The following is a 14,764-nucleotide window of genomic DNA, read 5'->3' as shown; positions in this document are numbered from 1 at the left end:
AATCAGTTTGTGTTAAAACCGATGATACTTGCTCTTTATGTGTGAGTGAATCCAAGTGGTGAATCCAAACCTGGGTCCCATAGGCCACGCCCACTTTGACAAATCAGTACCCCACTGTAGGGGTGGCCCTAGATGGTACCCATCAAATTTTGTAAAAATCGGATGAGCCATTCATGAGATATAAACTTTTTGTACTTGTAGCGCCCCCTACTGGCCAATTTTCATAAAATGTGTGGGGGACCTGGGGGTCATGGCAGACAAGAATCTGAAGTTTGGCGTTGATAGCATTTATTTTGGCCGAGATATGGCAAAGTTGGTGTTTTCATAGTTAGCTACACAAATTTGTTTGTGCGTAATATGCGCGATTTTTATCCCATAAAAATTCTTTTGATACATTTTTGTCAGGTCGGTCTGGAGATGCTACCTGCTAAGTTTCGTGCAGATCGGTTGCACGGTCTAGGAGGAGATCGAAAAAATAGGCTTTTGATAAATCGCGATTTTTCACGCATGAAAGTCTAGGCGGAAATGGCCGTGGCCTATATCAGGCGATTCCGTTGGATCCAGGGAACGCGAGGATGTATGGTTTTTGAATGTCCGGTGTGGGAGTTTTAGCACCAAATGCGGTTTTTTCTGCTATAGCGCCACCTAGTGGTGTAAGTGGGTAAATTGTTGCGCCTGAGGTCCTTGCGGAGTTTTGGACCAGTCCTGAAAATGGCACCCCCCCCAACATGTACGGTTTCGGTAGCAGGAATTTTAGGCAGAGAAGAATAATGATGATGATGAATAACCCTTAGGAAAACAATAGGGTTCCACAGCTCCGCTGGAGCTGTGAATCGCGTTGCCTTGCAAATGCGGTTCCCAGCCCCCTCGGGCTTGGAGCCCTAATAATACACTTCTAGAGACAATATATCATAAGACATTTCTAAAAACTAATTGTTTTCTAAGAAGAATGCACATCACATGTCAGTCAGTCAGTCTGACATTTATTTAATTTGTAAAGAAGAACATAACATGGATTTTCTGCTTTCGCACGGTTTTGCTGGAAACAGATGATGGAGTCGCCGTCGGCGGTACCGTATGAACAGAAAATAATCAGGTGAACAATTGGTTAAAAAAAAATAAAAATAAAAAAAATATTGATTCTGGGGAAAAGCAACCTTTTATAAGTCGTATAAAAAAAAAAAAAAAAAAGTTACTTGCGTGAATCGATTTTTTCCCCCACCCCTAATAAAAAGTCAGTCAGTCATAAATGTGTGATCACTTGTATGCGTTTGTGTCAGATAATGAAACAAAAGCTTTTCAAGTGTGTAACACACGTGTTGGGGTCAGTGCATGCCCGTGTTTATGAACAGGGAGTGTATGTGAGTTACCATTGTGTCACACACACCTTGAGCCAGTTGTGAGAGCGCTTGGCAATTTCATAGGTGGCATCCTTCTCCAGAGTTTTCACCATTAGACCCTCGCAGGAGTCTACACACACACACACACACACACACGATTCCCGGTGTGCAACAAAATGAACAGATTATCTTCTAGATACATATAAGGTCTCTGTATCTGCACACACACAAAAAGGTTCAGGACACAAAGAAAGTCAGTAGACAAAGTCACAGGAATAGAACTCGCATACACACATAATACACATGGGGAAGCTGTTTCTGTGTTCTTTCTCGTATACTGAGTCAGACACACACACACACACACACACACACACACACACACACACCACAAGAAAACCCAATTACACAACTCACAGGTTCGGTCTCTGTTGCACACACAAACACACACACACTGAGGCAAACACACTAGAATACAGCCAATATACAGGCCAAACAAAGACACAGCAGGCAGGAAAACAAGCAGGCAACTACTACACACACAATGTACACACAAAGGCAGCAAGCATGGGCACTCCATACACCCACACACAAAAAGGTTCAAGGCGCATGGAGACAGCAGGAAGAAAAACAAGAAAGTGTGTCTCCGTCTAACACACACACACCTCGGACAGACTGCTCCAGGAACTCTGCGATGGCGTCGGTGTTGTCGGAGTCGATGGATCGGGCGAACACAAACTCTCCCTCCACCTCTGAGAAGCTTTCTTTCAGCAGAGCCCGACGCCGACTCAACGGCTGTCGCACCAGCGACTATACACACACACACACACACACACACACACACTCTTACAAATTGTGCATCATTACAACCATTTCCTCTTTATAGCTTGGAGCCTTGCAATGACAAGGATGAAATGCCATCTCAGCTAGCTACCCACACACACAAACACACAGTCTCAGAGTATGCTCACAGATACACAGTCACGACAGCATTGGACACATACAAACACCCACACACAAGTACAGTCCCAAACCAGCAGAACACAGTTTTGCACACAATCACTATCGTTTCCAACCACCACCTACGGTAGGTTTGTGTGTATTTTGAATTTGTGCATTAAAGAAATGAATGAAATGGCCACAATATCACCTAAATGTCTATAATAACAAAAAAGGGAATAAGAAAAAGTGTTGCACACTCGGGCTCCATATGCATAACTCTGATGACGTTTCGGCCCTCAGGCCTTCTTCAAATCAACAATGTATATTAATGAAACGTCATCAGAATAAAAAGAGCATATGCAAATGCATATGGAGCCAGAGTGTGCGACACGTTTTTCAAATTTTCAAGTCCACCTCCAGTGAACAGCACCTCACTACAACCCTTTTGTTTTTTGCTTTACCCACACTACCACAAAACCCCTTTTATTTTCCTTTCATTTATATTTTGCCTTAAAACTGTAAACTTTTAAGATATATATGTGGGGGGAACAATCATAAAAAAAGAGAAAGTATGTGCGTACAGAGAGAAAATTCATAATATTTACATAAATGCCACATTAGGTTGGAAGCAGCAATGAAATAGCACAACTTAAGAGTCACTGGTGCCCTTTTCATTCAGTAGTTTTGTTTTCCATCCACTTGGGAACATTCGCATAGCATTGGCTGATGGAAACATTCGCCGATATGCATTTTCTTCGGCTGACTTTTAGGAAATTAGCTTAAAAAGAGTATTATTTGGTTGGAATCGTACACACTCAATCTCACACTCATTCACAAATAACACCCACAACACACACAAAAAATGCACAGACTCTTTCTCTCATACACACAAATAAACTCAGAGACAGTCTCAGACAGACACACACACGGCTGGAATTACAATGAGCGTTACAATCATTATCTAGTTACGGCCTCCAGTAGCACCATCATTGGCATTCAGGGACGCTGTCGGCATCTCGGCGTGAATGCAGGCACGCTCACAAACAATAAACACGCACGCACTCAAGACACGCCAGTTCTAAATGACAACAGGAGCGTTGAGAGAAATCTTGGGGTAATATTTGCCTCATCAGCACCAGGTCTTACCTCGCCGTTGAGATAGAGCAGGTCAAAGGCGTACACGCACACCTGGACTTTGATCTCAGAAGCATCCACGTCCTGCAGGGATAAAACACACACACACACACACACACACACACACACACACACACACACACACACACACACTTTGATATAAATATGCAAATGGAAGCATCTTATTCACAAATCGCTACATCCAACCTTGAGACTTGTTACAAAGAGCTCTTTGATTTCTCTCCTGTTCATGTTGAAAGTTAACTGCTGCGCCTATCCTAGCCACTCTCCCTTCTACTTTTTAACAGCTTCGCACCTCCTCACTGTGTTCATCCTTCTCTTCCAGCATATTACTTCCTGCTCCTTGACTCCCTTCACTCACCTCTTCTGCTTCTCCATCTCCTACCTCTCCTGCACTTCATCCTGTTTATTCCAAACTTGTTTACTCCCTGTCAGTCTCTAGACTCTCCACACTGCCTTATTACAGCGTTTCCCCTTCGGCCCCGGTGTAAACTTCCATGACTTTTACATAACTACGCCGAAGCAATATTGAATTCCAAGATTGGGTTACACACCAGCTATTTGTAAATCCATTACCATGTTCCTGCCTTCATGGCTACAGGATGGTTTCAAACTAGTGATTTACTGACTCAGGTTGTGCCATTAAAACGACAAAGGCAAGGAAGACGTGTACTGCTAGCAAGTCAATATGGATGCAAACAATGCAGGTTTGAAAATAATCCTATTTTTGTTAATGTTTTATAAGAAAGGAAATGCACTCAACGTGTTTCAAGGATACACACAATGCGCTTGGAGTAACACTGAATGTTAAACTCCACAGGGCCTCTTAAAAATAAATGTCTTAACTAGAAAAACTTTACTAATGTGTAAATCAGTTGCTAGGTATTCTCGCTTTGCCAGACCCTCCTCCACAGCGTTGCGGAGGAGGGTCCGGCTAGTCCACACAGCATTCCGGGATGGGAAAAAAACGTGCTCTGGTTTTTTTGGCATTTCTTTAAATCAATCACAATCGTCATGGGCGGCGCTAAGCCGTGAAAACCTAGGTGCCTCTGCAAAATAGCCTACGGACAGGTGACGGACATCCGGCTGAAATCAGGCGGAATTTCCAACGGCAACAGAGCAATCCCGGAAGGGGAACGTCGTGGATATAGACTAGTTGCTAGGAAACACTTTCAAACAGGAGGTCGCTGTAGCATAACTAGTAGTGTTGCTCAACAGATGTACATTGCTGGGAAAAAGCGTGGCCCAACCCTACCGCTATCTCCGCTATCGGTACCGCCCAGGGTGGTTGTGATAGACCTTTTTCACGGCAGACATGTTGACATGTCATAGTAGGAACAGCACAGGTGTATTCAAACCCATTAATGATGGCTGCATTCCACTTAGGAGAGACCCTGGTGTTGTGCATGCTGACTCACTGAAATAGCTTACTGGGACACTTGATGGAATTGAGCCATCGTTAAGGTTATCAATTTCAGCTGTGCTTTTGGTTTAGGTCCATTGGTTTACAGAAATGCAAACAAGCCAGAGCGTGTTTTTTCCCCCTATCCCAGAATAGATAGGTGGTTTAGCCAGACCAGTGTTTCCGCTAGAAAAAAAATTGGTGCCGGTCATGTGACCTGTAAGGTTTCATTTTACCGGTCAAATGGGAAAAATTCCGGTCAAATATTTTTCCGTGTTTATTGGGCTTAAAAACAATTGAAAGGCAGGCTATATCATCAAGGTTTCATGAAGTAATTCGCACTATTTCCCTGTTTCGCCATGGCTTGGACTTTACCGTTTGCTAGTCGCCGTTTGTAAATCTACGGTAGTCTACTCCTGCATTCAATCAGAGCGAGAACGCATACGCATCAGTCTAGTCATTCTTCTTTTCTTTTTTTTTTAAGAAAAAAAACATTGTTCATTGATTGTTTTAATAGAATATGAACATCACTGTATCCTATTTCAACACAATTCAAATTGTGCAAAGGGAATTATTTTCACCGGTCATTCTGACCGGAGACAAATACAATTTTCGGTCCTCGTCATTTTTTTTCTCTTTCTGTCAATGACCGGTAATTACCGGACAGAGGAAACCGTATTGCCAGACAAAAGGTCTGGCAATACCAGACTACATAACTAGAGATGGGGTTCGAAATCCAAAATGGAATCAAATTATCGAACCTGAATCCTGTCGAACCCGACCGTTACACCTGAACTAATCATTGTGTAAGAAATAGTTTTTATAGAGCAAAATGTTTAAACTTATGATGCGCAAATCTCACTAAAACACTTCTGTTATAATTAGGCTCAACAACCGGCTTTTAACGTTCTTCTTTAAGAAAACCCTTTTAGTATTTGATGATATTATGAAGCCTCTTTGACCAGTGATGAGTGGTAAAGGGCTGTGAGCAGGAATACAAAATGAAATGCCAGTGTCAGTAAAACCTCCACAGTCTTCAAACCTGAAAGACTTCTCTCCTAATTTATCCCTCTTCTCCTTTTCCCTCCCTCATTACTTTCCCCGCCTAATGAGGTTTAATTAATCCATATCGGGTTTCATCTCCTCATCTGAAATACTTCATTTCAGCAAGAACGCTCTTGGTCGTAAAAACCGCAGAGATGTTGTTACAAAATGCCAGAAGGGCAGTACAATCAGTTTGTGCATCAAACCGTCATCACAAATAATCAGGATTCTGTAGTGGCGGTAACGGCATCTAGCGAAAAACATCATCAGGATAATCATTTTCATCATCGTGTTCTCCACATTGGCACTCTACGTATCCCTTTCCTAATTTTCAAAGAGGTCATCACACAGGCAAAAAGACAAGGCAAAAAAGGAGCGCTTTCACTCTAGTGTGTGTAATGTTGGTGTGGCGGGAAGAGGCCGCTATTCTGATCTAAACTGGAAAAAAAAAACCTCTCTCTCTCTCATCATTTCACTCCATTATCTACCTCTCCCCCTACCTTCTCGTCTTTATCTCTGTCTCATTTTCTCTCATCAACCTTTTCACTTGGTTTTTTTCTTCTCTCTTTTCTTCCCCCTTTTTAAAACCACCCCGAGCATTTCCTTCATCCTCCTCCCATCTTATTCTGCTCCTCTCCGTCCGTACCTTTCTCTTGCGGGTGGTGAGGACCTGGAAGGGCTGGATCTGTTTCTTCTCCCGATCCCAGGCCACCGCCTCTGAGTCCAGGACGCACGACACCACAGAGTCCTTCTTCACCTGTTGAAGAAAATAATGAAGATACAGCAAAAGGGAATTAGAAATGAATAACGAGACAAGAGAACATATTCAGTAGAGAGGTAGGGAGGGATTTTTGGGATAAAAAAGAAAAAGAAAAGACAGATGACATTATTTGCCAATCTGCATATAAGCAACATCTGCTCCAGCAATCAGATGAGTGTCAGGAAGTTGCACTGAAGTAAACACAACCAACTTGGAGATGTATATTCAGTACAAGTCCAAACTTGGAGCTTTTAAAAAAGGCATGAATACAAAAGATTCCATTTTAGGCATGTTGAGGCTGTTTCAGGACTGCCAGCTGCCCTCCCATTTGTTGCCAATTGCTTTGGAAGTCAACACATTCATCAGACAGAGAGCGCTAAGCCCCGTGATATCTGGGTTATTAAGAGGTAACAGGTTGTTTGGAAACAGTCAAATATATCAAACAAAATAAGTTATATTGGTACGGCCATTAGGCGAAGTAACACATTAATGTATGTATTTGTATTAATATGGGTAATGCATTAATATGAATTCATAATTAGAAGCATTAGGGCACTGTGGTATCTCCCTGGGAAAATTAGTTTTCCCTCATTAATATGCAAAATAATGCAGCAAGGTGCTATAAAATCTCAGAGCATCTCCTCTACGCAGGGAATGTGTGTTAGTGTCACTCAGGCATAGTTCATGTACTGTGTTTATGGGAACGCGTCGACACACACACACACACACACACACACGACAACATAATGCCAGCACTGAGGATGCAAATTTTAAATTCAAGCTATTCCAAAATAAATGTCAGAAGGCTCACACATTAAACAAACAAACACAGGGAAAAAGTTTCAAGCACAGAATTAAAGAAACGATGCCATCACTTCAAAATGCTGCGTCACTCTTGTAGCATGCAAATGAAGCACAAGCACCCAAACCTTTCACTCTGTTTAACTGTTGTTGTTTTTTAATCCAAAACCTCACATGTTGGTGGAATGGTGAGGAGCAGGAACGAACAGACAGCAAAAAAAAAAAAAAAAGTTTTAAAAAGGGAGGGGAATGTGTGGAAAAAGAGTGTGAAAGACAAAAGGTTTCAAAATTTGGAGACGGGGGAAAATGAGGCAGTGAGAGCAAAAACAAAAAAGGTGAGAGAAGACGGCTCTCAGGAGCATCGACAGGTAGAAAGTGAAAAAGAGCGAGAACGGATATGTAAGGAGTGTGGAGGGAGAGAGAGGAGTGGTGAGAGGGTAAGGGTATAAGAGACGGACCAAGAAGGTAAAAAATTGCAGACAGGCTGTATCAAAGTGCCAAAAAAGGATGAGAGGAAGAGAGAGACAAGGATGAATAAGACAAAAGTGAGAAGAGAGGTGAAAAGAGAGCAGCGAGTACTGTGAGAACGAACAGGTATCATCAAAAAGTAATGAAGAAGAAAGGAGAGAGGGGTGATTAGACGGAGAGACCGGTGGACACAGAGCAATAAGGTGAGAGGGAGAGACAAAGAGCCATGTAGCTTTTAAAGTTCTGAAAAGAAAAGGAGCAAAAAAAAAAAAAAAAAGGAGAAATGAAAGTCAGTGTGAGAGAAACTTAAGAGGGCAGATGTTATGTGAACTGATGAGAAACTGTGTGTGAGAGAGAAAGAACGATGGATAGAAATGAAAAGAAGGGGTGGGTAGCACTGAAAAGTAAACTTTTAGTTTGCGGTTAGGCCGTTTCTCGATAGTAGGGGGAGGTTGGGCATCGAGCTGAGCCATGAGCAACCACATGCATTCAAGTCCTGCTGGCACACAGCTATTGGATTTCCTCAGGACAGCACGCCAAGGTACAAGAAAGCTTTTCCCCCCCAAACTATGGCACTGCTAACAAAGCCAACTTGATGAAAAATACATTACATTTCCTATAGCCCGCTGGTTTGCCGATGTAAAGGGTTCTTTTTAGTATTTTTGGGGAAATTTTATGGCTTTATTACAAAAGATGGCAGTGCAAGAAATGACAGGAAATGAGAAGAGAGTGATGGGGAACGGTACGCAACTTAAGTCCCGGACTGGATTCGGATGTTGCGGTTCATGGCAGTGTTGTAGTCGAGACCACCTAAACCAAGTCATCACCAAGACCAGAGTGTATCGAGACCGAGTCAAGACCAAGACTTTGAGGTGTTGAGACCGAGTCAAAACCAAGACCAAGGCATGGCGAGACCGAGTCAAGACCAAGACCAAGGCATGGCGAGACCGAATCAAGATGTTTGCCATCTGACGGGGGGTAGTACACACTACACTAAATATCAAATTTAAATATATAATACATCTCTGTAGTGCAGACTCTGTACTACACTAAATATTTAATTTAAATAATTAATAAATAACCAGTTTTTCAAAATAACAGTTGCAATGTGCAATTTTAAGCTCATTAAACTATTTTCATAAAAAGTGCTATAACAATTTTACTGCCGTTGCTCCCATTATCCTCCCACTTCACCTGACAACTCTTCTCCAAAACTGCACTGAGATAACAGAGCTCAGCCAATAGCTTCACTCACAAGAAGAAAAGCCTCACTGATGTGAAGAACAGGACAGAGAAACATATAGAAATGTTCTCTGCCCACTGTATGCCAACACTCCGGTAAGTCCACTCACCCCGTCTCTGCCCGGGCATGCCCCAGCTGCCACACATTTGTTGACAAACTCCGACGCACACGCGACAGTGAAATGGCGATTGTTCTCATGGACACACATGTGCGATATCAACTGGCTAGTTATTCTCCAGACAGCGACGGACCAAGTCTCTTTTTCTCTCATTTCGGCCGTGTGGCGCGCAGGCCCGCTCGCGGTGTGAAGCGCGTCCGCGCTATTGTCCGAGATGCACTTGACGGCCTTTTGTGCAGCGGATTGTTTTTTTTTTTTTTGACGACGTAGTTAAGGCGGTAGGGTTCCCCAGCTTAGGCGGGCCGCCCGAGCTGCAAAGTGCTGCGGGAAACCCTGCAGCGTGTAGTTTCTTTTTAGAATTTCACATCACACTTTCAGTCACTATGACCACTACTACGGTCAGAAACATTGTGCCAAAATATGAACAATAACGTCGCTGTCAACGGGTTTATCTGCTAATGTTAGCTACCGACCGTTACCTTGAAACCATCCAGCAAATAGACGGTATCGTAGGGTGCCGTTACCTGAAACCGGTGATTTAACGTCACTGGCTTGTTCAGTTTAACAACAAAACAAAAACACTGCGTGAACATTACTAGCTACGTTTTTCATGTTGGTTTTGAGCGGTATGCACCCCCACTAACTTGGAAAACGGATTTAAAACAGTAACGTTAATACAGCCTGTCGGAGAAATACAGCATCTCCTGCAGCGGGGAGTCAAAGGCAGAGGGACCGCAGCATTCGCTAACGTTAGCTTCTTGTCTCACCTGGGGTCTGATAAACAGTAAATTCATCAAATTCAGTGTCCACAATGCTATTTTCCAATAAACTGTAGCTGTCCTATTTCACGGGATCCGCGTGAGTGCGGATTTCATGTCGCAGATTTCATGTCGCGGTTTGTCACTTTGCCTAAGTGCCGAGTGACATGTGTACTCACCCTGTTGTTTATTTGGTTGCCATGACTTCACGAGTGCCCCCACAAGTGGAAAGCTTTCAATGTGAAGCAGTTTGGTTTGCAGAAGGGCTGGACCAAAAATCATATCTAGGTATTTTTCCGCTAAATGGCGATAAACGTTATATATGTATGTATACGTGGGCTAAATGTTCAGTTCTAAGTCAAAGCCACATGGGAGATGTAAATGCACTTTTAATAAAACAGACTATCATCAAAAGCGTGCGATGGACTGAAGTCCTCCAAACTCAGAGGACAGTCTCAGGTGGTGGAGTGAGTGAGTGAGTGAGTGAGTGAGTGTGTGTGTGTGTGTGTGTGTGTGTGTGTGTGTGTGTGTGTGTGTGTGTGGGGGGGGGGGGGGGGTTGCAGCATCCCATCTTGCAACATTATGCTTCGCTTTCTCGTCTTAGCCAATTTTGAAAATGCGGAAATAAAGTCACCAGGCACCTCATTCCCACACTATTTTAAAGTCTCATCTGTGACAACTCATGTCAGCCTTGACACAAACAGTAACAGTGAATAAGATAGTAGGAGAGAGCAGGCAGCCAAAGTAGTGAGTGCGCTCAGATAACCGTGGGCAAAATGCCACAGCTTCAGGTACCGGTGATCTCTTCCTCTCTCTCCCCACGCAAGCACAAGCTCGCTAATTTGGCAAGCCTACCCACAGCTGCAATTAAACGACAAGTGTTCCAGCCATCTACTACAGAGATGAAGTTTCCTGACAAGCTGGTTTCAAATCTCCATCCAAAGTAGACACCTCTCTCCAAATAAAAAAAAAAAGAAATGTAAAGGCCAGTGGCAGCTCTTGATGACTGGAGGGGGACATGAGGACAAGGTAGTAAGGCTGCACGATATTTTGTTTCATCGTCTACATCGCGATGTGCGCATGTGCGATAGTCACATCGCAGGACGAGCGATGTTAACTTTTTTTGCTGCTTGATAGAAAATTAAACTTTCACTGTTCCCCTTTTACATGATTGTTACCGGCCGACCCTTCCCCTTTAAGACAGGTGGCCATGTGGGCAACGTGTGTATGTGCCGTAACGTTAGTCTGACGGTAGTCTATATCAACGACGTTCCACTTCCGGGATTGCTCCAGTGTCGCTGGAAATTCCAACAGATGTCTCTCTTTTCGGCCGGATGTCCGTTACCTTCCGCTTTCTTTGTCTTGGAATTTTAAACTCCAGGTGGATTTATGAGGACTTTGGTTAACTGCTCCTCAGATCTCTGCAGGGTAAATCCAGACAGCTAGACTATCTGTCCAATCTGAGTTTTCTGTTGCACAACTAAAACAACCTTTGAACGTACACATGATCCACCAAAAGAAGTTCCTTCCCGAGGCAATTTTGCAGACACCTTTGCTCCGTCCGGCGCTTATCGCCGCCCAAGAAGATTGTGACTGGTTTAAAGAAATGTCAATAAACCAGAACATGTTTTTCTCCCATCCGGAATCCCGGAATGCAGTGTGGACTAACTAGACCTTCCTCCTCCACAGTGCTGTGAAAGAAGGTCTGGCAATGCGAGACTAGTGTGACGGGGTTTGTTAAGGGAAGTGAGACTCTCCCATGTGTGTGTAGAAAAGTAACGTTACCGTGAGTGGCAGCTGCCGCAGACACAGTGATGCACATGTGTGTTCGCTGCAAAGACTAAATATATCTCCTGATTAATGCAACGTTATCGCAACGGCTCCTGGCTATTTCTCACCGCAAAGTTGCCAGAAAACTGCTACCAGCCAGGCTAAAGCTAATAAAGTTATCCTAAAGAATCAAGGGGTCTGGCCCAACTAACGTTAGGGTTCGGAGCAGCGAAGCTAGAAACGTAACACTAATCTACAACAGCAGTTGTGTCTGATATAACATAATTTACACGGATTTAAGTGTTCTTGGATACACAGTTTGTTGCTTGTGTGTGACATGCAGGCTCTGCATGCACAGCCAACCACCAATCACAATCAATGTTGACCAATTTTTCAAACAAACAAAGCAGGCCCCACTAGTCGACGACAACCTGAAATTTAGAGGAAGCAACATGCATGCATTATTAATATCATTGACGTTAGCCTGGATTGATAGTATTATATGAATACAATGGTGTCATGTGAGTCAACCAGTGTATTTAACTCCCTAATGTCCCTCTCCAAAATCACTTCAGAAGAGTAGTCACGGCGCTTACTTGCTTTGGTGTTTGTAAAGCATTATCGTTCAACAAAGAATGTTTCAAATGAGAAAAGTTCTTTTATCATTTTTCTGCAAAATCACCCCAGTAGTCGAGAATGATTTATTATTTCCAAATAGAGCTATTTATGTAATCTTTTTTTCACATCGCAATATATATTGCAGGAAAAAAAATGTCAATGTCAGTTTTTCCCAATATCACGCAGCCCTACAAGTAAGGGTATGGACAGGCAAAGGAACAAATACAATTTGAGTGGTTTCAAGCTGAGACAGAAAAGTGGGCACACGGAAACCAGACAGATGACATGACAGGTTGAGAAATATAGGCAAAATGAAAGACAAGAGTGAGAAAAGTAAATGTGTGCAGTTGTTAGCCTGCAGCGCTGTGAAAGCCCTCATCTGACAATCAAAGCTCAGATGGAGTGTCCTCTCTCTCCTGCGGGGCTGAGCAGCAGCGCCAAGCGCGTTCAAGGGTTTTACCTTGGGAATGCGAGAGAGGATATCGGGGTATTTGCTGGTGTTGTCTTCCTGGTTGCGGCTGAATACGCGTACCTCGCCACTCTCCAGAATGTGAATCTGTCGGGGGGGGGGAGCACAGTACAATTAAATTGACACAACATCTAATCCTAATATTGTGTTAATGTTCATATTATTGTTTATTGTTTTCTGAATATGTGGACAAATTGTATTGTGATGCTTTGGCAACATTGTTATTGAAACTTGCATGCCAATGAAGCCCCCTTTGAATTGAATTTAAAAAAAAAAATACAAACTCTAAACTATGTTCATAGAGGCCTATGAAATTTTTAAATGATAAAGGCTGACAGATGGATGTGTGAATAACACATTAAATTGAATTCACTACCAGTGCCCGACATGCCAAGATCAGACAACACAAATGTTTTGTCCTTTGAGAGGGTCACTGTGTCAGATTGGGTGATCACATGGTGATAAAGTTTTGGCAGACTACAAGTTGGAGCCGGACTTGTATCAGGTACATTGGTCCACTTCATTGACCAAGCTGACAGCAACAACAAGGGTAGTTTCAGTATGTAAATATGTTTTTTTGCATAGTAGGGTTGCAACCAACAATACATGTGTTAACAATCTTTGATATAAATCAATTCATTGTTTGATTAATAAAGTGTGAAATCACAAATCGTTCAATCACAATTTTATCAATTCAACCAAGTTTAAATTTGGCATTAAAGACGTTGATCCTTACGGTTCTTTCACTGGCCAGTTCAAGCTTTGTCTCAAACCATATGGCGCTAGTTGTGGCCATCTTGTGGTCAGTCTTGTCCCGTTGTCCTCTGCTATTCCTTTCCTAGCAGGTTATTTTCTTTCTTTAATCATTTGTCCTTTCTTAATGTAAACTGTAGCCAACTACCATGTGATTTACACTGGTCTAATTGTACTGCACTGTCATGTGCATGTTTGTTATCATGTTCCTACTTTAGATACATTAACTTCACAAGATACACTGTTTCATTCTATTTTAGTGTGCATTATTCAACACTTGGCCAGGCACAACAAATAACTTCTAATTTTTCCATTGATCAATGAGCACTGTCTCTGATAAATCGAGTCATACAATAGAAAGAAATACACCCACAATCACGAACTTGACTCATTAGCAGGGACACACACTACCATGAATACATAGTTAATTTTGATTCATCAAATGCCACACACACACACAGATATACACATTCTCACACACCCTCACCCACACCTACACCCACACACAAGTGTTTAACTAAGTGGTGTATCAAGAGTCCCTCTGCTGGCTGTTTGAGGTAATGTTCACTGCAGTGAGACCAGCGAGAGAAAGAGAAAGAGAAAAAGAGAGAGAGAGAGAGAGACAGAGAGTGAGTGTGTTATATAGTAATCTATGTTTCACCTACTGTATGTATTTAATATGTGATATGTACTATATAAGAATTTTCTGTAAACTGCTTTGGCAACAACTTTGTTCATGCCAATAAAGCAAATTTAATTGAATTGAGAGAGGAGGGAGAGAGAGAAAAGAGGACGTCATCTGTTTCGCTCACTCTGTGTCCATCCTCTCTCCGTTTCTCTCTCTGCTCATTTCTCTTCTTCTCAATTCAACTCAGTTCAAAGGCACTTTATTGGCATGACTGTCCAAAATTAACAATACAGCTGAAGGGGTTTACATTACAATCTCCCCCTTGCTGTGTGTCTCTTCATGTCTCTCTCTCGAAATTTTCCTCAGCCCCACTGCTGTCTCCCGTTCTGTGTTCGTGTTCCTTTTTACATGTCTCGCCTTCACTGTCTCTAGCCTCTTTCCTCACCTCTCCCCATCTCCCACCCCGCCTCCCCCCCCCTTCTATCTCTCTCTCTCTCC

The 14,764-nt window shown here is 42.7% G+C and overlaps 1 protein-coding gene across 3 annotated transcripts in view; it reads right to left on the bottom strand.

Annotated features, from left to right (window-relative positions):
• lig1 (ligase I, DNA, ATP-dependent) overlaps positions 1–14,764 on the bottom strand; it is a 62,881-nt gene that overhangs the window by 15,806 nt on the left and 32,311 nt on the right. For all 3 annotated transcript variants that reach the window (XM_031286068.2, XM_036004977.1, XM_036004976.1), the window contains exons 18-22: positions 12,877–12,972; positions 6,527–6,637; positions 3,426–3,497; positions 2,003–2,147; positions 1,388–1,470 (exon numbers count right to left, since the gene is read on the bottom strand). In XM_031286068.2, coding sequence (XP_031141928.1) covers positions 1,388–1,470; positions 2,003–2,147; positions 3,426–3,497; positions 6,527–6,637; positions 12,877–12,972 — 507 coding nt within the window. The remainder of the gene's footprint in view (positions 1–1,387; positions 1,471–2,002; positions 2,148–3,425; positions 3,498–6,526; positions 6,638–12,876; positions 12,973–14,764) is intronic.

Source organism: Sander lucioperca, chromosome 9 (genome assembly GCF_008315115.2).
Source record: "Sander lucioperca isolate FBNREF2018 chromosome 9, SLUC_FBN_1.2, whole genome shotgun sequence".
NCBI classification, from domain to species: domain Eukaryota; kingdom Metazoa; phylum Chordata; class Actinopteri; order Perciformes; family Percidae; genus Sander; species Sander lucioperca.
Note: the sequence above shows the minus strand (reverse complement) of the source record. Positions and strands in the feature narration are given on the sequence as shown.